The sequence below is a fragment of the Herpailurus yagouaroundi genome, unplaced genomic scaffold (genome assembly GCF_014898765.1).
Source record: "Herpailurus yagouaroundi ecotype Mexico unplaced genomic scaffold, PumYag 181, whole genome shotgun sequence".
Classification (NCBI taxonomy): domain Eukaryota; kingdom Metazoa; phylum Chordata; class Mammalia; order Carnivora; family Felidae; genus Herpailurus; species Herpailurus yagouaroundi.
The window spans coordinates 22,517,115-22,540,030 of NW_024412412.1; the positions used below are offsets into that span (position 1 = coordinate 22,517,115).

At 35.5% G+C, this 22,916-nt stretch overlaps 1 protein-coding gene across 6 annotated transcripts in view; it reads right to left on the reverse strand.

Annotated features, from left to right (window-relative positions):
- The window catches only part of TUSC3 (tumor suppressor candidate 3), a 295,584-nt gene that overhangs the window by 19,464 nt on the left and 253,204 nt on the right, over positions 1 to 22,916 (reverse strand). For 3 of the 6 annotated variants that reach the window (XM_040490097.1, XM_040490093.1, XM_040490094.1), the window contains 2 exons: positions 14,421 to 14,495; positions 10,742 to 10,832 (listed from right to left, as the gene is read on the reverse strand). In XM_040490097.1, coding sequence (XP_040346031.1) covers positions 10,742 to 10,832; positions 14,421 to 14,495 — 166 coding nt within the window. Of the gene's footprint in view, positions 1 to 6,321; positions 6,383 to 10,741; positions 10,833 to 10,954; positions 11,103 to 14,420; positions 14,496 to 22,916 lie in introns of those variants that run through there. The other 3 variants (XM_040490095.1, XM_040490096.1, XM_040490098.1) reach the window with 3 other exon arrangements.

The window sequence follows — 22,916 nt, forward strand, 5'->3', positions numbered from 1 at the left end:
TTCACCTCATTTTCCTTTCTTATCGGGGCATTTTCTCTGAACTAGTTCCTGAAATGGGGTCCCGCTTGTGGGGAGAAGAGGCAGGGAGAGATGCTGATAAGAACTTGAACTCGTGGTGTTTAAGTTTGGGTAAAATACCCTATTTCTATGAACTGTTCTCATTGCTGGTTAGAGCATAGTTAAATCAGCATTTAAACTGGCAACGGAAGTAAAAGTTAGAATGAAAACTGTGGACGGATTGAAACAAAATTCTTTTTTCTCTTGAATCCGCAATTCATTCACTTACACAAAATAACTGAACACTTGATCTCTTTTAAATGAAGTATATAACTGAATTATATTGAACCAAACAGAACGTACGTGTAAATGGTGTCCTCAGATTCTGAGGAAACACAAATGGATGCTTGTCCATACAGAAATGAAAGCAGAAGATGGCTGTTTTTAACTTCCCTAAGCAAGGTTTTAATCTATGAACAGAAATAGAACTTGTAGAATGGTAAGTCAGTTTAAACAACATTGACTGACTTTGTGTGAGATTTGTACCTTTTTCTAACACGTGGTGGTTTTTCTGTCTTGACAACACAACTTTGGAGGACAACCAGAGACAAACCACGTTTTAACTAAACATTAAAACGAAAATGAAGTTAATGGTTGCTATAGCTGAAAAGCCATGTAGCTGGAAAACTAAGCTTAGTAAGTTTAATATTTGGATGTTTATAATATCCTCGTCATATATTTCTCGGTCTTTCTGAACCTCGGTTTCCTCATTAGTGAGAAGGACGTTTGTTTGGATGATCTCCAGAGTTCTTTCTAGAGCTTGTACTTTACAAACCTAGTGACACGATGTGCTCAAAGTAAACACTATTAAAAAAAATAAAACCTTACATAAAATCTGCAGTAAAAACTTAAAATGTTATATCATGTAAATTATAAAGTAAACATGCTATGCAAACTAAAACAATCACTCTGTATATCTGTCTCTGAGGAATTAGTAAAGGGTGGAAATCATGTGCTGATACCTAGATGCAACAAGACCTTGCTTCTGCTTTCAGACTAGCAAGTTCTGGCTGAGGTACCGCGAGGCTAACCCCCTCTGAGAACAAGAATGTCCGCAGGAAACGTCCCCGGCGCATTCAGCAGCGGCTGCCGTTCAGGCCACACGGTCCTTAACACTGACGGCAATGCACGCGGATGTGGCCTTTGGAGAGGAACTGTGGCATTTTCCGTCATGCATTTTAAGCTTCCCCCAAAGATGAAAGCTGACTGAAGAAGGAGGGTTAATGATAAAAAGAAAACTTGATCATAAACAATTTAAAATGTAAAGTTGAAAAAATTATAACTTCAACAAAACTGAGGATTTGTAGGGTGTTGGTTTTTGTTTTCTAAACATGGTCTGAACATTTCAAGGTGTGGTGCACTAAAGATCACCTTTTATCACCGCTAAAAATACTTTACCCGAAGGGCAAAACCAGCAGTGTGACCCCTGTGATCATCTTATACTTCCTAACTTTTGGGAGCTGGAAAAGCAAAAAAGAGTCTATCATTTTTAGATGTTAAATTTACAAAATAAAAGGATCTCTGTATCTTCTTAATATTAAAATAAACTAAGAATCCTTAGTTACCACATTATTGGTTCATGCTAGGGATTTTTCCCAAACTAAAATACTTATTTCTTCTAAAAGGCTGTTAAAACAATCCTTTGTTTTTATTCTTTTGTGCAATGACAAATATATATTTTATCTTGAACTGATACTATCGTTCTACAATGAAGGGTAAATTTAACAGAGTACTTCCTGTTCTTTTATGGTTAAAATCCTTCTCATAAGAAGCGTTGTAAGTTTACAAGTGTTCGAAGACATTGGACAGCTTGAAGCCTGTCAAAACTGTTTGCTTAAAATGCTTCTTAGAGAAGGGTACACTGTTATTCTCTAGGTAATCATTCAATATTAACATGAATATTAATATTAAATAGCCAACGTATATTCCAGTATGAATGTTTCATATGGATTTCACCACTCGGGACTTGTCCCTCAGTCTTACACATCAAGTTCTGACAAGATTTTTTTTTTTCTTTTCATTTACCTGTCTAGTAATTTTAGGGCATAACAGTTCTCATATATTTATGTTTCTAATAATGCTTGGATATTATCTTTCCAATAATGCTTACTGTAAAAAGGTATTAAATACTTGTGTAATACGAAAACTGTTGAATAGCAAACCAGAGTAGCCTCCTCTTATTTGAAATGTATTTTCCAGGGCTGTGGCTGCTTTCCTCAGAGAGGGGGCAGCTGCCTTGGGTGCCACCAGCAACTTCTGTCTAGACTCTCCTCCACCCTGTCATGAATGGTTTTCCTCACAGTTCATGGTAGTCGGCACGTGTGTGACAGACACGGACTACTGTGACCGGCTTTGAAGTGACTGTATGTATGGTCAACGAACTCAAGTAGTAGTAGAAGTTGGAGGCCAGGCTGGTGAGTTCTACACAGCAGGATTAGAGAGCCGGGTAGAACCAGCACAGTTAGGTCCCAGAAACTCTCCCTCTTTCTAGCTTAAAGGGGCGCAACTATTCCCTTCTAGTCTGTGTAACTTGATTATTGTTTAGAGCACATCACTGATGCAGAGGAGACTGTGTATACAAAGAAGGGGTGGGATGGAAATCTCAAAACACCTTCCAGGTCCGGCTCTTTCCTAATTACTCCCTCACACTAGCACACATTTTATTTACATAAAAATGTAGTCCTTGACTTGCTGGGAACCAAGGTTCTAAAAGTTGGTAGCAAGGTGATTATCTGCAATTCAAAATAAGTTTTTCTAGAGCAACACTGTTTAAAATGGTGGTTATTTTCTCAAATTTGGGCCAAACATTGTCCATCTCAATCAGTATTCTGCAAAGACTTATTGACCACCTATCGCATACGAGAATATCATGTATAGAAGGGTGGTCGTAACACATGTAATGACTAAAGGTCATGGCCATTATATTTCTCTTCCAGGGGAAAGTAAGACCCAGACAAAATTAAGTATAGCACAGTGATATACTTGATAGGATGGCAAGTCAAAGTGTTAGAGGAATTGAAAAACAAGCATATAAGGCAAAACTCTGACTTTGAGAATAAGTTAAATGAAGCGATAGTGGCTTAGGCTAAAGGGGCTGAGTGCAGAAATGTGCCAAAGAATGACAATAACATTGTGTTGTATTCAGTATGTCTAAATGAGGAGTCCGTACACTTTTTGCAAAAGGCCCAGAAAGTGAATACACACTGTGGGCTAGAAGTCTCTGTTGAAACCACTCAACTAAGCTGTTGTAGTGCAAATACAGCCCATAGACGATATAGAAACAAATGAATCTGGCTGTGTACTGATAAAACTCTTGACGGATACTGAAATTTGAATTTTAAATAATTTTCACACATCACAAGATATCCCCCCCCCCCCTTAACTTAGAACTGTAAACACACTTCCTAGTTGACGTGGCACACAAAAATGGCCAGGCGGCCAGATGTGGTCACAGGCAATAGGTGCTGACTCGTCTACTACTACGTCATAGGGTATGATGAAGGCTGTGTGTGTTATAAGAAGAAATAGAGAACACAGACGGAATCAAACTTGAAAGAATTTAAGGTGATGGATACAATGGAGTTATTATGTCGTTAGTAAAATCATATTGTAGAATACTTAATGGCACTAAAATCTATTCACGAGATATATGAGAGGGATAAAGTAGCTTGTAAAATATATATGGTATAATCCCTTCTTAGGTTCAAAAGATAAACAAGCCAAAGAATTGACATCGATAACCTAGGTGTTGATTATGAAAAATTTCATATTTTTTTTTCCTTTTTGCTTATCTAGATCATGTAAAGGAATATGTATTAGCTTTTTCCCTCTTTCTTGTTATTATCCATTCATGGATTTTGATAAAGCAACATAATCTGTGCATATCTTAAATTAATTCTGTATTACTCTAGAATAAGTGACTGCTTATGGAAGATAATGACTATACATTGGGAGATAAGCTTAGGGGATAGTCTGAAAAAGGCCCACGTGTATCAAGAGGGCAGCAGTGGGAACAGAAAGTGATGGAGGCCCAGACGAGTGACTCCTCTAGGACTGTGAGAAGAACACCGTCTTAGGGAATATGGGGAGAAGAGCAGAAAATAGGTTTGGAGCACAGAGGAGGCTGCCCTTTAGCCGTGTGGGGGGTGAGGTGGCAATGTGGTATTCAGGTCTGGTTCTAGATCTCAGGAGAAAGGTGGTCAGGATCTGACTTGCATATGGAAGTGGGAAATAACTGGGAAGGAAAAAGGAAGGTGTAAAAGTATCATGTTACAAAATCCAAGGTAAAACGTTTCAAAGAGGAGCTGGTCAACCAAAGTGCTAGAATGATTATGCGGGTTGTAGAACGAGAAGAGACCTCTGGTTTTGGTCACTGGAGACACTGATTATATATGCACAGCATGTTTATTCCTTTTTTCTTCCTGTGAAATATTTAAATAGGGATGAAACAGTGGCGTGCATTTTGTTTTTACTTACCTTAAACTGTCTTTTGTTGGTGTTTAAAAAAACCCAGCATGTACACAATGCTCTTAAATGAATGAATTCTGTCCAACTGGGAGCTTGTTAAGTTCTCTGAGCTCTTCGGGTGGACACAATTTTCTTCTGTACTATACTTACTGCCTATTCTCAAACTAGGTCAGGGAGACCTGATTACAAGACACTCTGTCTTACAGAAATCATTCATGTGTTCAATCAGCAGTTGCTCACACTTCATTTTGGTTTTGAAAAAAAAAAAAAAAAAAAAGTATAGAAGACAGGAAAAGCTTTGCTTCTTTCCAGACAGCATGGATGGCCCACTACTTGATTTTTCACTCCTGTTTGGCCTTGTAGTTGGTGGAACTCAATGATTCCTATTCTTGAGATTTTTTTTAACCTTTACTCTCTATTAAATGTTCTAAGGGACTGCAAGGGAGAAGTACATTATGGCTGTTAGCTAGGCCTCTTTAACCTGCTTCTTTGCTTTGTAATAACAAATTACTGAACCCAGAAAAAGTTTCAAGTCTGAAGGAAACGATCTAAAACAAGGCCTAAGGAAATTCGGAACTTTATTAGGAGAAGGGAAGAGATCTTTGAGTATGGAAACCTTTCTATATCTATGGTCGCACAGGGCACCAGGGGTCAAATCTACTGCCAAGGCCACTTCTCTACACGGCCTGAACACAGAGAAACTTAGTAACAGTTTGTCTAACATGATTATTAATGATTAGACATGATCAGGAATGTGGATACTATTTCTGGGGTAAAACATAAAGCTAGGGTGTGGACTAAGGTTGGGGGAAAGGTGAAGAAGCACAAAGTCTTCTAGGCCATGGGAGCTCCCTATGCTTTTCCTGTTTTCAGTGGGTTGCTGGATGGTGGAGAAAGTTGCACTTTCAAGACGGAACTGACCCCCGAGAGCTATCTGTGTGTGTGTGTGTCTGCTCAGACTATGTGTTCTGAGGTTGAAGGGCTTGGAATGTGCCGTACAAAACGTCAAGGAACAAAACAAATTTCTACAAAAATTATTTTGGCCTTATGTAGAGGTTCCTAGTATTTACTGCTGAAATTACCAAATGTTGATTAAAAATCTTAGTACAGAGGGGCGCCTGGGTGGCTCAGTCGGTTGAGCATCCAACTTCAGCTCGGGTCATGATCTTACGATTTGTGAGTTTGAGTCCCGTGTTGGGTTCTGTGCTGACAGCTCAGAGCCTGGAGCCTGTTTTGGATTCTGTGTGTCCCTCTCTCTCTGACCCTTCCCTGCTCACACACACACTCTCTCTCAAAAATAAATAAACATTAAAAAATTAAAAAATCTTAGTACATATTTCAGAGACTTGTATTTTATTTTATTATCTTGACATTTTCGTTAGTTGGAAAAGGGCTGAGACTACATCTGTCCTAGGCAGAGTTCAGTATATTTCTGTCATTTGTTTTGGTTCTGCTTTCCTCCGTAAGGTAATAAAACACAGGTAACTAAATGAAATTACATTTTGTTTGGAGTGGAGTGCGTATGCACATATAGGAGTATTTTAAAAATATACTGCTTGTCAGATGGTTAATTCCATGGGTCAGAGTCTATTGCTTGAGATTTGTATCTGAGGGCTTGTCTGTAAAGCCGCTAAGCACAGTAGCCCACGACTGGAATGTGGGGTCTCACAGTTAAAAGTTATCTTACATCTGTAAAACGATAGTTTGCTACAACTTGTCGTACTCATGAGATAAATATTATGGCCTTTATTTGAAAGATGAGGAAAACTGAGGCTCAGAGAAGATTAAAAGACTTGCCTGAGGTTACAGTTTTAAAGTGCCATGGTCCAAATCATATCTTCTCACTCAGTCCAGATCACTTTCCAATACACCACAATGAAATACAACAATATGGAAAAAATAGTCCTTAAGATTCAATTTCCATTTGCACAGTATTATTACAAGATTTAGCACTGTATTCCTTATCTATACAAGAGAAGGGCCAGACAATGGTGCCTTTAGAGCATTCCAGCTCTTCCCCGAATCCTCTCTCCATCTTTGGTCACTTATGTCATTCTTCAAAGCTGGAACCCAGCAGGAGAAAGACAATCTCAGTGAAATTCTTAGCAGTTACATGTATTATGGGCTGATCACCACACCATTTTGATATTATTTTTATATCTGTACGGCTCAAGGCTATATTTAATATGGTCTCTACAGTTGAAAGATCCACATGTAAGATACAGAAATTAATGTGATACTGCTATAATACTGTACCCTGGGATTTTTTGGCCCTGCTGTACTTATTCAGTATCATACTTTTCTCAAAATTCATATGAATAGCTCTCATTTCCAGCTATTTGTGTATTTTCCATTACTGAAGGTAAATCCATTTTTTGTTACTCATTATCTCTCAAAATAGCCAAGGACATCAGGAAATACAAGTATTTTTTTAAAAAAACAATAGAAGATAGTTTCTATGTCCATTATACGCAATTTTAATTAATAATAGATTTTTAATATTTGATGTCAGCCAGCTAAGAATCAATCTGAGTTTGCAATAAGTATCTTTATAGCTCTGGTTTCTGAAATAATTATCTTTCAACACACCACACATCCCTTTAGGTCTGTGGAATACCCTGACAACTCCATGCGGTGTCATTTGATGTGAATTCCATCTTCTGGAGTTGTGCAATGTGGCAATCCAGTACTCTTTTATCCCCACTACTTTTCTATCTTAACAGTTCCTATTGCATTTAGATGATGAATAAATAAAAAATGTTTTTGAGTTCAACGTTCAACTAATATGAAGAGCACCTACTATGTGCACAGCACTTTGGAGATACAAAAAAGGTATTTTTAAGGACTTCTCTCCATAATACCATACAGTATTACAGAATGAAAATGACTTGAATACATGAAACAGTTCTGTATGAATACTTAGTGAAAAATGTAATGAAGTAAAATGCTGAACACAAATGTAATGAGGTAAAAAGCTGAAGTTATTATAAAGGTAAGATGTAGGCGAAGCAATATTTATTGAGAAGCCTACATTTCAGGCTCTACGAATTATATAATTTTTCCCCACAACATTCTGAGACAGGTGTTCTACCAAGTTTACCAATGAAGAAAAAAGCTCAGCAGAGTTAAGTATCTTGGCAAACGATACAGCATTAACGTTAACGTGACACAAACCTAACAACTGAGCCTGTCTCCAAACCCCATAAAGAAACTAAAACACTATTTTAGAAATGAAGAAAAATAAGACCAAGAACTTAAGTGACTAACTCCAAGTCTCAAAGTTAGTGAAGAGAGGGTCTAAGATTCAAACTCCGATCTGTGTGACTGCAGAGTTAGAGCTCTCAATCACTATAATATACATTAAACTTGAACTCCACTCTTCTGACTGTAAATATTATCTGTCCATTCTGCCACTCTCTCTCTCTAAAGAGCTTTATAAACAGGAAGCGAAGTGGTAATTAACAGAGAATCGTTCATTTTAGTTTTTTACCAAACGAGAGACATGGGTCATAAGTACTTTTATGGAAATTTTTTGATTTTTTGTAGGTCAAAGTGTGTCCCTGAAAAATAATGGTAAATTACCCATTACTGAAGACTATCGTGTATCACTACTAGCTCTTTGCTTTTCTTTGAAGATGGGACAAGCCTAAAGTTAATCTTTATTTAATATACAAAAGGAATTCATTGCTACTTCTGGAATAAAATTTCCTTTCTGAACCATGGCTCAGATGGCAATTAGACCAAATTCTTAATAATCTTGATATTTCACTGGTAGTTTCAAGGGACTCAGGAGTCCAATTAAGTTCATCAAAAGGTTCAGGGAAAATCTGTTCTTCACTCAACTGAATCATGCAAATATAAAACAGTTACTTAATCTTCAGTGTAAAGAAAATCCTGCTTAGGAAAGGAGATTAAATACAAATGAGTTTGAAATATTTACATCTGAATTAATGATGATAATTAGCAACTTAGTTATTGAATAATTAATACTGATAATTAGCAACTTACAGTTATTGAGTAATTAATACTATGTGGCATTTACCATGTATTTGGTAATGTGTTAAGTAATCTACATGCATTCTCTCATGTATTCCTTACAAGAGTCTTAAGAAGCATGTACATTTTTTTTCCATTTACAAATGAGAAAACCAGTGTTCAGAAGAGTCCAGTAACTTGTCCAAGGTCACACATCCAGTAACAGATCAGGAATTTAAATCCAGGAAGTTTGCGTACTGAAACCTAACAGAGAACCTAGGAGAGTTAGTGATGGTGTGAAACCTACTGATACTGTAGAAAAACAACAACAAAAAACCCCTAAGACTAAAATGTGGGGCAGATTGAAGGAAACAGGATAAATATTTCATGCAGATCCTATCCCCTTCAAAAGTTAGAAAGATCAGCAAAAATAACAGCGTGAAGTACTGAGAAAATATCATGAAGGGTGTAAGGGTTTAAGATTTTGCGACGTTTAAGATCGAAGTCAAAACAGAAATAAAACATGTAAAGATGACTACATACAGAAGAAATGAAAGACTGTAGATTAAACAGAATTCAAAATTATGAGGAACTAATAAAAATTCAGAACTGTGTTCAGAATTACCTCTAAACTATCAGTGGTATTTTTTGGATACAAAAGTTATAATTCTCAGACATTGTAATTAAAATTGTAATTAAAATGACGTCCCTGGCTAAAGGTGATTTTTAAATTAGTGTATGCGGTTATGTTCAAATGTGCATTTTCACGAAGGGAGAGCTTAACAGTTTTATCCACAGGACAGGTATTATCCGCGGTAGGCAAGCAGTGGGCAGTTTTTTTCATTTGTTTTAAAGGAAAAAAGTGTACTTGTCCTTGCAGTTCATCTCAAAGTCAAGGATCTGGTCTTGGATGAGAACGCATTCTTCTATTCTTTTGCAAGCCCACTTCAGTGTATGTCTGCCACAAATGAGTACATTGAGTTAGCCCTTGGTCCTCAGGGTTAAACGCAGGGCCTCACCCTCTGTGAAGACGGATAGCCACGAATGTCTTTCCGTAAGTTCTCAGACCAGCACATGCCTTCGGGAATGTTGCGCATGTTTTCCTTTTCCTCTGATGATGGTGTCCTATATCTCATTCTCTCGTTCCTTACAAACTGCTTTTGTGGAGAAGAGCAAGTTGACTTTTTTTTTTTTCTTTTAAATCAAGTACTACAATGCTTGTGCCACAGACACACCCTTCTGGGAATGGAAGCCGTTTGAGAACGTGGTGCTATGTTATGTTCATAACTGACCAAGCTTCTCACACACAACAATTCAGTGGGAGGAAATTTCTTTTACTTCCTTATCAACATCTTACATTTCTACTCTTCTTAGGATTATTTCTCTCTTTCATTCTTTCATTTATTACCTCTGTCACTCTTGCTTCTGCTATCACCTTTATTTTTTCCTCCAGTGAACTAGTTGTACAAATAGATATTTTTCCCCTGGACTGTCAGGTTTTTAGGATTTAGCTCAGGATTTGTCCAAATCTTTGGCATGTAATCTCTGCAGTCCTTTTAGCAAAACTTGCTCTTGTGATGTGTATCATCTGCTTATTACCATGATCATTCACAAGAGAGCTGATTAAAATTTCTGAGAAAAAAATAAAAGCTTATTCAAAAGGAAAATGATGCAGTGCAATAAAAACAAAACCCAAAGCAGGATCTACCACAACTAAGGTAACTGTAGCATAAATCCATGTGCTAGACTAAGAAAGGAATAACACCTGTCAAACGTAAAATTAGTATCTTTTCGGGTTCATACTGCTTTCCTACACTGTATTTTGTTAGCTCTGAGAGATGCTAGAAATAAAATGAAGGAAACATGTATCCTATATGAACCTGAGGAAGCCAGAGAATCTGCATGTGAATGATCAGATGGACAGACAAAACAAGAGAGAGAAATTCTGATGAATTCCACAAAGCTAAACCCATTTTATTACATGTACATATATAATACATATGTAATACGCATCTCTAAAATGAAACTATATCCTGCCTGGGAACAGGGCCTGTGCCTAATAACTCCTCTGCAAAGTCTAAGCTGAACACATGGTAGGTGCTCAAAAACTTGCTTAACTGAGTTTAAAGTCACTTGGCAAATGAGTTAGCTACTTTATGTTAGCCTTTAAATATGTATTACCCATGGAAATTCTGTTTATTAGTTAAAAACACAAACACACACATTAATATAATGATATTACCTGTAAGGATAGCCATGGTATTTGGAACGAAATATTGAAAGTAGAAAACTGAAGAAGAAGACCACCAGGCCTAATCCCACTAGGCAAATTACTAGAAAGAGACAGACAATGCTATTAGGGTCTAGACACATGCAACCCAAATGCGTGTTTTTGAAATGCATTCAATTAATAACAGTATACTTACATTTTAATAGTTCATGGCACATACAGGCACAACAAACCAGATAATCCAAAATACAATGTATTCATTATTTTCCACATTCTTCTCAATGAAAATGGACTATTTGGGGTATGAAAACAACAAAAGTGACTGATCTAAGTCTTCTGGTGGTTTTCTTCTCGTAGAGAGTTCCTACGAGTACTAAAATGCCCCAGAGGGATCAAAACAAGACAAAATATGTGAAAACCACAAACATGATTATCAGCCCCTGCATTATAAAGCATTGGCTATATTAGCATAGACATTTGCATTATCAGAAAAGTAACTATAATTTTACTTTTTTCAGGTGCCATGCAATATTTACAAGGAAATGTTATTTTAGGTTATTGACTAGATTACTGCTTCAGTAAAAGCCTATTACTTAGAAATAGTCATCCTGGTGGACAAAAAGTTAAGAATAAAGGCTTCAGGAGCAAAGTAATGTGGATTCTGGAAAGCCAAAGTGGGGACATCCCCCCACATTGTAGGTCATTGTGTCAAAGAGTTGTTTGTTTTCACGAAGGTAGGGAAGGCCAGTATATTACAGTAAGAGGTGCTGTGGTCTAGGTTTCCCCTACCACTTTAAACCAGGCAAGTTGACAATGGGGAAAATACTTTTTTGTTGTGTTTTCTTTCTGTAATGGTTAGGAAGACTGTACTCTAAAAGAGTAATAATATCTGTAACATATGCAATGGGAGTACATATGAAAATATATTGGGTATTTAAACAAAATTTATTTCTATTAGTAAAATATATGTTCATAAAATTAAAATACTTGTTAAAAATCTGAGCCAATTAAATGCAGACACGTTTAGAATTATGAAAAACTTAAATGCATTTTTAAAAATTGAAACTGACTTAAATCTATGCCATAAATAAGTAGAAATTGGAGTTAGCTCTTAATAAGAAAAATCTAAGCATGTCTTAAGAATCAAACATTTGCACAATACTTGTATACTTTCATTAGTTTCAGGTAATTCTTAGAAAATATTGAAAAAAATCTGAAATAATTGTAAAAGAAAGAGGAGTAAAGAAATGAAATACTAAGGCACAGGAGAACAAGGAAAAGTTAGCAGTTCTATATACTTCCATAATGATAAAATACATTTAAAAGTATTCTTCTAGCAGGTCTGAGACCAGGTTTAATTACAATCCTGGAAATCAAGCAGCAGGTAAGGTATGATACTGTCAAAAAATGGTCTAGAAATCTGTCAGTTTTCATTCAATTCTACAGGAATATCAATCAGTTTTGAGTACAAATTGTTGAAAGTCATAAGCGCTTAAAAGCATTCAATTGCAGCCTCTGTGACATTTCATTTCAGACAAAGTTCATGCAGTTGAACTTCAAATGAATATTGGCAGAAGATAAAGTAAAAATCTGGTTGAATACCTCAAAATGAAAAAAACACCTTTTTAAAAATGTGTGGACTATCCAACTATGACAGACAGCAGGCACTAGATGTAACAATGTTAAAACATCCCTGCTTATAACAATGTTACTAAACCCATAATTAATTACGTGATGCTTTATTTCATACCTCACCATGTTTGGTATTTTTATCAAACACTTCATCCTTTCTATTCTTTTCTTTTCTTTTCTTTTCTTTTCTTTTCTTTCTTTCTTTCTTTTTTTTTTTTTTTTTTTTTTCTTCTAATTTTTAGAAGCTAAGTAAAACGCTTTTATTCCCTTTGCCACTTTGGTCGTGCTCCATGGTCAATGAAGCTCAAAGTACATGATCAAGTAAAACAATATATTTACTTGATTCTGCGCAGTGGAACAAAATAGTATTAGTTAACTCCTCGTATATAGGGAAGGGAGCGGAACTGAGTGAGTACTAGTGAGGAGGTAGTAATTAACTGAATGAACCGCTGCAGCCCAGACAAGTTAACAGACTTGTGAGAAAATGCTATGACACAATCATTCTGACCTGAGCAATTACAATCACAGCCATTGTATTATTATATATCAAAAAGGAATAATTGTAAAATATATTTCCCATGTCTCTTCCTCTCAAACTACACATGAATAAATAGTTTGACAGTGCTGGGGCTGGAGTGATAGGCAGAGAAATTTCTACCAAGAGGAAAGTTGGAAGTACTTATTTTATAAACTTCACAGATGTTGTAAGATTAAAAATTTATGTATTTCTTACCATTACCTACTTTAATAAGACAGGACATATAATAAATAACATAAACATTATCTGTCATTTCCAAGAGCATCATATTTTTGATAGATATATCATAAAATGATATTCTGCACATTACTTATGCATTAGAGTCTTGAGTAGTTTCTTTACAATAGTAAATCATGGGAAAACAAAGGACAGACTAAACTGTAAATTACATCCAAAATATTTTAACACTTAAGACAACTATTTAGAAATCACGATGATTTATTTATATACATGTCACCATAGGTGATACTTACAAGAAGAAAATAAGTCTAGATTTTTATTTTAAACTAAGATAAATTATGTGTCTCTTGGATACCTATAAATAAATTCAGGGTGTAAAGTTTCCAGAAGTGCAGAGTATTGGGAAAAATTTTAATTATGGGTTTAATAATAAAATTATATAGGGATCTGATAATACTGTAAAAAGGTTTGTGGCAGGAAATTTAAGGCCCTCTCTTCGTTCCTAACCTATGCTCCTGAGGGTAGATTTTTTTCATATGTTCTTCCTTTGTCTAGCCAAAATCTATTACTTCATAAAAATGTATTTTTTTTCTACAACCCCCTGAAAGGAATAGTTCTACCAAAGGATAAAAAAAAAAAAATGAAAGAAGGAAGGAAGGAAGGAAGGAAGGAAGGAAGGAAGGAAGGATAAAACCTAGTTAACTTGCTTAGAAACAGAATGCTGGAAATCCGTACAGTTGTAAATCTTGGAATACCAACGGGAAAGGCAAAGACCCTGGAAGAGACACTGTCAACAGATCACTCCTTTTTCAAATGTTGTTCAAAAGAGGTTTGGAGGTAATGGAAAGGTATTATATTTCAGTGTACAAAACCCATGTGAAAACAGAGTCCTTGAATGTATGCCTGATTCTTGGAGTAAAAGGAACACAGCCTTAATCAATAAAGTCTCTGAAGACTCTGAACAGAGAATTTTATGTCACTCTGTAGTGTGGACATTACTGCGGAGACTCAGCTTCAGTAGACATGGGTCCGAGCAGCCCTGACAAGGGTGACAGCTTTCCTTTATATGCAATTCCACAGAAAATCCCCCACACCCATTTTGGAAGAAATATATTTTTAAGTATTTGTACACACACATCCAAAAAAAAAAAAAAAAAAAGTAAAACAACAACAACAAAACAAAACCCAAAAAACAAAAACAAAACAGAAAAGCCCTCCAAAAACTTAAATCAGAACATTTCTTTAGAAATTTGTTTTCTAAGGACTTTTATACATTTCCCATTTTATTTAAATTAAACTTAAGACTAAAGCAAAACTACAAAAATAGCAACACAGACTTACTCCGTCTTTTTCCAACATCTCCCTTGGATGTTGCTGCTTCATTTAGAAGAACCATCCCCATGGTGATAGCAGCATCTATAGTAGTTGTCAAGGAAACAGTAGAAATACACGCGGATAAAATCTATTAATTTTTCTGGATCTGAACACAATGTGTTCTGCTCCAGAATCGTTAAGTTGCAACTGTACACAGAGGTAGATAGGACTTATTCTTATTATCCAACACAAAATTACCATTTTTTGTGTATTTGCCTGAAATGGTGAGATTTTGAAGGTTCAACTCGAAATGTTCTTAAGTTCCAGGACTTTAATTTCTTAGCACATATGATTTACATGGCTCTCATAATCAGTTATGCCATTTCATGTTATACATGAAGAGATGTACTAGTTCTAGTCACAGGGACAAACTTCATCGGCAATCACGGAAAATTAGACCGTATTTACCATGATTTGCCCCCCAGTTCACAACGAGTGCTTGTGTGCATAGTTTTTTTCTGCCTGACTTCTAACTAATGTGCTGTTTCATAGATTACCTTGTTTAAAGAAACATTTATTAAGATCAGGTATTGTGTCACTCGGAAATTTTTTGTTATTCAATTACAAATTTTACAAAAGAAAACATGCACATTATAATAAAACACACTAACAAATTCAGCAGCATCTTAATTTAGTGAAATTTACATTTTAAGAATGAACACAAAATTCTGTACCTAATGTCTGCTCAGGATGAATATTTTCATACCATACTGAAAGAAGCCAGAGATTAAGAAAATGAGGGGAACTTTCCACTTTTATAAGAAAATTCTTAACCGTGTTAAAAAAACATTTTTGACATGGGCTAGTTAAGATTTAAGAACTCATCAATCTGGAAATATATTTATTATATATTCTGCCCAAATGACTAATGGATTAAAAAAATGAAGAGGCAAATAATTTTAGCCCAGAAATTCCTCAATTTGTTCAACTTTACTAAGGTTCCCTTGTATTCATTTCTACTGCTACAAATGTACAACCCAGCATTAGTATCTTGTACAGGGTCTCTAATGTCTTCTACTCCAAACTGTGAAAGCTCAAAGAATATTATCTGCCTATGTGTATGCAATTGAGTGGAGGAAGTCAAGGAAAATTCTGCAGAGTAAATATTTCCACTCCATTTTCAAAACCATTAGATCAAAGTACTGATTAATAACTGTAAAATATTTGAGTCTTTCATGACCCTATTATCCAATTTCTGGTAAACAAAAGATGCCTGACTTCTCCAGTTAGGCATTTATGCTTACAATAACTTCTCATACAAAGTGTTTTCTTTTTTTTTTTTTTTTATTTTTAAATTTTATTATAATCCAAGTTAGTTAACATATAGTGTAGTAATGATTTCAGGAATAGAATTTAGTGATTCATCACTTAGCTATAATGCCCAGGGCTCATCCCAACAAGTGCCCTCCTTGATGCCCATCACCCATTTGGCCCATTCGCTGACACAACACTCCTCCAGCAATCCTCAGTTTGTTCTACTTAAGAGTCTCTTGTGGTTTGCCTGCCTCTCTTTTTATCTTACTTTTCCTTTCCTTCCCCTATGTTCACCTGTTTTGTTTCTTAAGTTCCACGAGTGAAATCATATTTATCTTTCTCTGACTTATTTTGCTTAGTATAATATACTCTAGTTCCATCAATGTTGTAAATGGCAGGATTTCATTCTTTCTAATTTCTGAGTAATATTCTATTACTCAGTAATATTCATTCTATGTATATCTTCTTTATCCATTCATCAGTCGATGGACATCTGGACTCTTTCCATAATTTGGCTTTTGTTGATAGTGCTGCTGTTGATAGGGTGCATGTGCCCCTTCAAATCAGCATTTTTGTATCCTTTGGGTTAATAGCTAGTAGTGCAATTGCTGGGTCATAGAGTAGTTGTATTTTTAATTTTTTGAGGAACTCCATACTGTTTTCCAGAGTGGCTGCACCAGTTTGCATTCCCACCAGCCATGCAAAACTGTTCCCCTTTCTCCGCATCCTTGTCAACATCTGTTGTTTCCTGAGCTGTTCATTTTACCCATTCTGACAGATGTTACGTGGTATCTCATTGTGGTTTTGATTTCTATTTCCCTGAAGATGAGATGTTGAGCATCTTTTCATGTGTCTGTTAGCCCTCTCAATGTCTTCTTCTGAAAAGTGTCTGTTCATGCCTTTTGCTCATTTCTTCATTGGATTATTTGTCTTTTGGGTGCTGAGTTTGATAAGTTGTTTGTAGATTTTGGATACTAACCCTTCATCTAATATGTCAACAAATAGTTTTCAATATATTCTATTTAGCAATCCTCTATGAAACCCTTTCTGGAGAAAACCAAACAATAACCCAAACAAACTTGCCTGGAAGCCTACTACATACAAGAGAAAAAGCCACTATCAGCACTATGCAGTATCAGCACTCCCCTCTCCCCTCTCAAACCAAGCCGAACACACGTATACACCATATACTACCACTATATTTGGGGGGATCCATGATACATAGTTTGAAAACACTGAAATTTGGTTAATTATTAGAGTTCCTTGAGATTCAGTCATGTCATGAGGGCCTGAAAAGGGTAACATAAGAGAATCAATATTTCATTATTACCAGCATATTGAAATATATTTCAGTATTATCAGTCTGTGCACCTTAAGGATTTATTCTTACAATGTTTTGGATAATCCACTGGAAAAAAACTCAAGTCTAGGGTCATAGGACAATGCTAATAATAAAGTGATGGGAAAAAATTAAAAGCTTGTACCAAACTGTTCATATGTAAGGATTTCTACTGCTTGACTTAGCTCCCTGGAGCAAGCTACTGTGACTGTATAGATCCTAAGGAGTTAAAGTAGGTCTCCCTTTCATCTTTTTCTGGTTCCATTTGCCAAAAATCCAGAAATAACCAAATTTAAACCACCACGTCAATAAATAATACTTAGTAAGTTTATTGGGAATATAAGAACAGTTTTTAAACGGGGAATCCTCAAATTCAAGGACTTACTAATATAAATTTTTTTTTTAATTTTTTAATGTTTGTTTATTTTTGAGAGAGACAGAGACAGAATGCAAGTGGGTTAGGGGCAGAGAGAGAGGAAGACACAGACTCTGAAGCAGGCTCCAGGCTCCGACCTGTCAGCACAGAGCCCAATGCAGTGCTCCAACCTATGAGCTATGAGATTGTGACCTGAGCCGAAGTCAGATGCTCAACTGACTGACCCACTCCAGGCACCCCAAGGACTTACTACTATAAAACTCAGGGACATGAAGTTACAGAACGGCTTCTAAAGTAAAATGAAGAAGTTGTTGACTTTAATAGTGGTTGGTTATTATAACGGGGGTTTCCAGGTGGCAGGTGATTGGTTACAAGTGATTATCTCATACCAGTTTTAAGATGATGACAAAAGTTTTTTTTTTTTTTTATGATTATTAGAGGTATTTACAAGAAATATCCCAAGTTAAGGTTTGCTTATACTCATGAAAAGGGCTACATTTAGTCTTAAAGTGTTTATGTGGCTTGAATGATTTTTTTCTGCCGGAGAATTCTCAAGTGTGGTTTCTATTTTATATTTCACTTTAACACCCCTTACTTTATACAGGTACAAATTTTAATCTACACATTTAAATAGACACATTTGATCTGAAAATTCATAGAGAATTCAGATTATTTTAACTGTAACAAAATATTTTTTTTCAAATATTCAAATTAGAAATGACATTTTAAAATGATTTTATGTAGATATTATAAATAAAATACTTACTTTAGGACCCCGTTTCCTACATAGCTTCTGAAATTTTATTAATAAAATAAAGGGGAAAATAACAATTTCTATATCTGAGGAAAATAAGGTTTACAAAATTAAATGCTTAAAATTTTTGGGGCGCCTGGGTGGCGCAGTCGGTTAAGCGTCCAACTTCAGCCAGGTCACGATCTTGCGGTCTGTGAGTTCGAGCCCTGCGTCAGGCTCTGGGCTGGTGGCTCAGAGCCTGGAGCCTGTTTCCGATTCTCTGTCTCCCTCTCTCTCTGACCCTCCCCCGTTCATGCTCTGTCTCTCCCTGTCCCAAAAATAAATAAACGTTGAAAAAAAAATTAAAAAAAAATTTTTTGATTAAGAGTATAGCTATATATAAAAATGTTCTCAGGGTAAAATTTTATATATACACAAACACCCATGTGCACATATATAGATGTGACATAAATACACATATATGTAGATATAATCTCAAGGAAAAGTATGTTTTATTAGGCAAAAAAATTGGATGTTAACTATAGTTACACAAGTATAACATATCCCTATTCAAAGATCTTCATACCGTTTTTACCATTTTTCCTCTACAAATTTTTAAGATATGATGGGAAAACTATGTGAGCAAACATGCTTCTCATTGGAATTTTTGAACTTCACACAAATTCAGTTTGCAAGGGAAAATTATGTATAAGATTTTCATAAGCAGGGGCGCCTGGGTGGCGCAGTCGGTTAGGCGTCCGACTTCAGCCAGGTCACGATCTCGTGGTCCATGAGTTCGACCCCGCGTCGGGCTGTGGGCTGATGGCTCGGAGCCTGGAGCCTGTTTCCGATTCTGTGTCTCCCTCTCTCTCTGCCCCTCCCCCGTTCATGCTCTGTCTCTCTCTGTCCCAAAAATAAATAAACGTTGAAAAAAAAATTAAAAAAAAAAGATTTTCATAAGCATAAACCACATTTTACTGCGTATTTCTTATGCAAAATTGTTCCAAATATTTGCTATTACAAATATTCCTACAAAGATCTTTTTACATGTACATGTGCAATATTTTCTCTAAGGTCTACACATAGTTTTCTAGAGAGTGCATATACATATTTTCAAATTAACTAAGGTTTAATCATAGTGTATTTTCCTTATATTTCACCAATAGTATTGCCAAACTATTGATTTTATCAAACTGATGAGGGAGAATCTGTATTAATAAGTTGGAGTATCTTTTGATAAGCTCATTTCTCCTTTTAATCTTTTGTATATTGCTTTTTTTCTTTTTCTTTTTTTTTGCTCATTTTCCCCTAAGTCTTTTTCCTCATCTGTGTATTTTTCTTAATTTGTAGGACACTTCCTTTTTCTGGACATGAAAGTGTTGCATATAAACTCTCTTCCTTTCATGTATTGTCTCGTATATATGTATATAGGTTATTTAATACTAATAGCCAACATTTATTTACCCCAACTGTGTGCAGGCAATTGAGCTAAGCACTATGCATGGATTTCTCTCATTAAGCCCCTTAACGGTGCTGTGAAGTGGGTATTGTTTTATTCTTATAAGTTAGGATAATGAAACTTATGGGGGTTAATAACCGGGACACTGTTAGGCACTACTGGAGCCAGAATTCAAACGAAGGCTATCGAAGCCAATGCCTATATGCTCTTAACTACAATGCGATGTGTTTTTTTACATATTAAAAAAAAAAAAAACCTTAATATTTTTTTTAGTATGTTGACATAAGACATTGTGTAAATTTAAGGTGTACAACATGTTAATGTGATATATTTACATATTGTAATTTGACTGCCATTGTAATAATAATTATCACCTCTATCATGTTACACAATTATCCTTTTTTAAAGGTTGAAATAATCAAGTTCGAGACTCTTAGCAAGTTTGATCATACTACAACATTGTTGTCTATATTCGTTTCACTGTGCACTAGTTCTCTATGGCTTATTTACCACTACTCTCGTTAAATTTGTACCCTTAACATTTGTCTTACTACCCTTCATTTCATCCTCTGATAACCACCATTTTACTGTTTTGACAAGTTTGGCTTTTTAAAATTCCACATGTAAGTGATATCATACAGTAGTGGTCTTTCTTGACTGATCTCACTTAGCACACTGTGCTCAAATTCCATCCATGTTATTCCAAATAGCAAGACTGTTTGTATGCCTATCATTTTGTTTGTTTTGTTTTTTGTTTTTTACACGTCTATCAACAGACACTTAGGTTGTGTAGGTTATATCCATATCTGGCTATTCCAAATAATGATGCCATAAACAGAGGGGTGCATACATCTGTCTAAATTAGAGGGTTTGTTTTTTTGGACACATACCCAGAAAGGTAATTGTTGAATTATATAGTAGTTTTATTTTTAATTTTTTGAGGAAACTCCATGCTGTTTTTCTATAGTGGCTGCACCAATTTACATTCGCACGAACAGAACAAACCTTCTTCTCCACAGCCTCGCCCACACTTATTTCTTACCACCTCAATTATGATGGCTGTTGTCAAAAAGGTATCTCATAGTGGTGTTGATCTGCATTTCCCTGATGGTGAGTGATGTTGAGCATCTGTTGGCTATTTGCATGTCGTCTTTGGAAGAGTGTCGATTTAGTATTCTTCTGCATGCGCATATCCATTTTCTTAAAACTATTTGTTAAAGAGACTCTTTTCCTCATGGAGTGTTCTGGGTCCTCTGGTCAAATTTCAGTAAATCGTATATGCAGGAATTTAATTTTGGACTGTCTATTCTGTTCCATTGGTCTCTGTGTCTGTTTTTGTGCCAGTATGATACTGTTTTTATTACTATAGCTTTGAAGTATTGTTTGAAACCTGTGTGATACCTCTGGTTTTGTTCTTTTACCTTGGGATTGCTTTAGATATTTTGGCTGTTGTGGTTCAGTACAAATTTTAGGAGTGTTTCTCCCATTTCTGTAAAAAAAGAAAGCCTTTATATTTTGATGAGGATTGCACTGAATCTGTAGATGATTTTGGGGAGTATGGATATTTTAATAGTATTATTCAGATCCATGAACAGAGAATGCATTTCCATTTGTTTGTGTTTTGATTTCTTTCAGCAAAGTCTTGGAGTTTTGTTGTACAGACGTTTCATTTCCTTGGTTAAATTTATTCCTAAGAATTTTTTGTTTCTGATGTTACTATAAATTGGATTTTCTTTTTCAGATGTTTCATCATTAGTGTAAACAATGCACCTGATTTCTGCATGTTGATTTTGTAACCTGTAACTTTACTGAAATTGTTAATTAGTTACAACGGATTTTTAGTTGAGAGTTTGGGATATTCTCTCAGTGTAAGTGTGTGTGCCTGTGTGTGTGTGTGTGCATGCGTATGTTCATATCGTCTACAAATAGCAACAATATTACTTCTTCCTTTCCAATTTAGATGCCCTCTGTTTCTTTGTCTTCATTGCTCTAGCTTATTAAATAACAGTAATGCTGGCAGGCATCCTTGTCTTCTTCCTCATCTTAAAGGAAAAGCTTTCAATTCCAACTTGGTTGTGATATATAATCCTTTTTAAGTGTTCGTGAATTTGGTTTGCTCATAGTTTGAGAAATTTTGTATCTGTACTCATCAGAGATATTAGTGTGTACTTTTCTTGTGGTGCTTTTATCTAGTTTTGTATCATCGTGATGCTGGCCTCAGAGAATGAGTTTGGAAGTGTTCCCTACTCAATTTTTTTTTTTTTTGGAGATTGAGAAGGATTGGTGTTAATTCTTTTATTTAAAAAAATTTTATTTATGAGACAGAGCACACAAGGGCAAAGAGACAGAGGATCCAAAACAGGCTCTGTGTTGACAGCAGCGAGCCCAGGGTAGGGCTCGAACTCACGAACTGTGAGTTCATGACCTGAGCTGAAGCTGGAAGCTTAACTGACTGAGTCGCCCAGGTGCCCCAGTGTTAATTCTTACTTAAGTGTTAGGTACAATTCTCCATAGTGAAGCCATTTGGTCCTGGGGTTTTCTGCGTTGGGAGGTTTTTGATTACAGATAGAATATTTTTACTCAATTTTGATCTGTTTAGATTTTTCTATTTCTTCTTGAAACACTGTTGGCAAGTCATGTTTCTAAGAATGTATCTATTTCTTCTAAGTTATGTAATTTGTTGGCATATAATTATTAATAGAAGTCTGTTACACTATGTATTTCTGAAGTATCAGTTGTAATGTCTTTACTTTCATTTCTGAGTCTTTTTTTCTTGGTTTAGCTATTTGTCAATGTTGTGTCTTTTTGAAGAAACAGCTCTTAGTTTCACTGATACATTCTATTGATTTTCTGGTCTTTATTTCATTTATTTCTACTCTATACTTATGTACTTCCTTTCTTATGTTAACTTTGGGCTTACTTTCTTGTTTTTTCTTTGGTTCCTTGAAGTGTAAATTTAAGTTGTTTACTTGAGATCACTGTCAATTCATAATTTATGCATTTATTGCTATAAACTTACCTCCCAGAACTATTTTTGCTGTATCCCATTAGTTTGGTATGTTGTATTTCCACTGTCATGTGTTTAAAGATATTTTTAATTTCCCTTTTGATTTCTTTTTGACACACTGGTTGTTTAGAGGTGTGTTGTTTCCACATATTTGTGTATTTCCTCTTGTAGATACGTAGTTTCATACCATTGTGGTCAGAAAAGAGAGTTGCCTATATGTGTTTGGGGCCTTATCAAATGATGTGTCCTGAAGAATGTTCCACATGCACTTCATAAGAAAATGTGTTTTATGTTA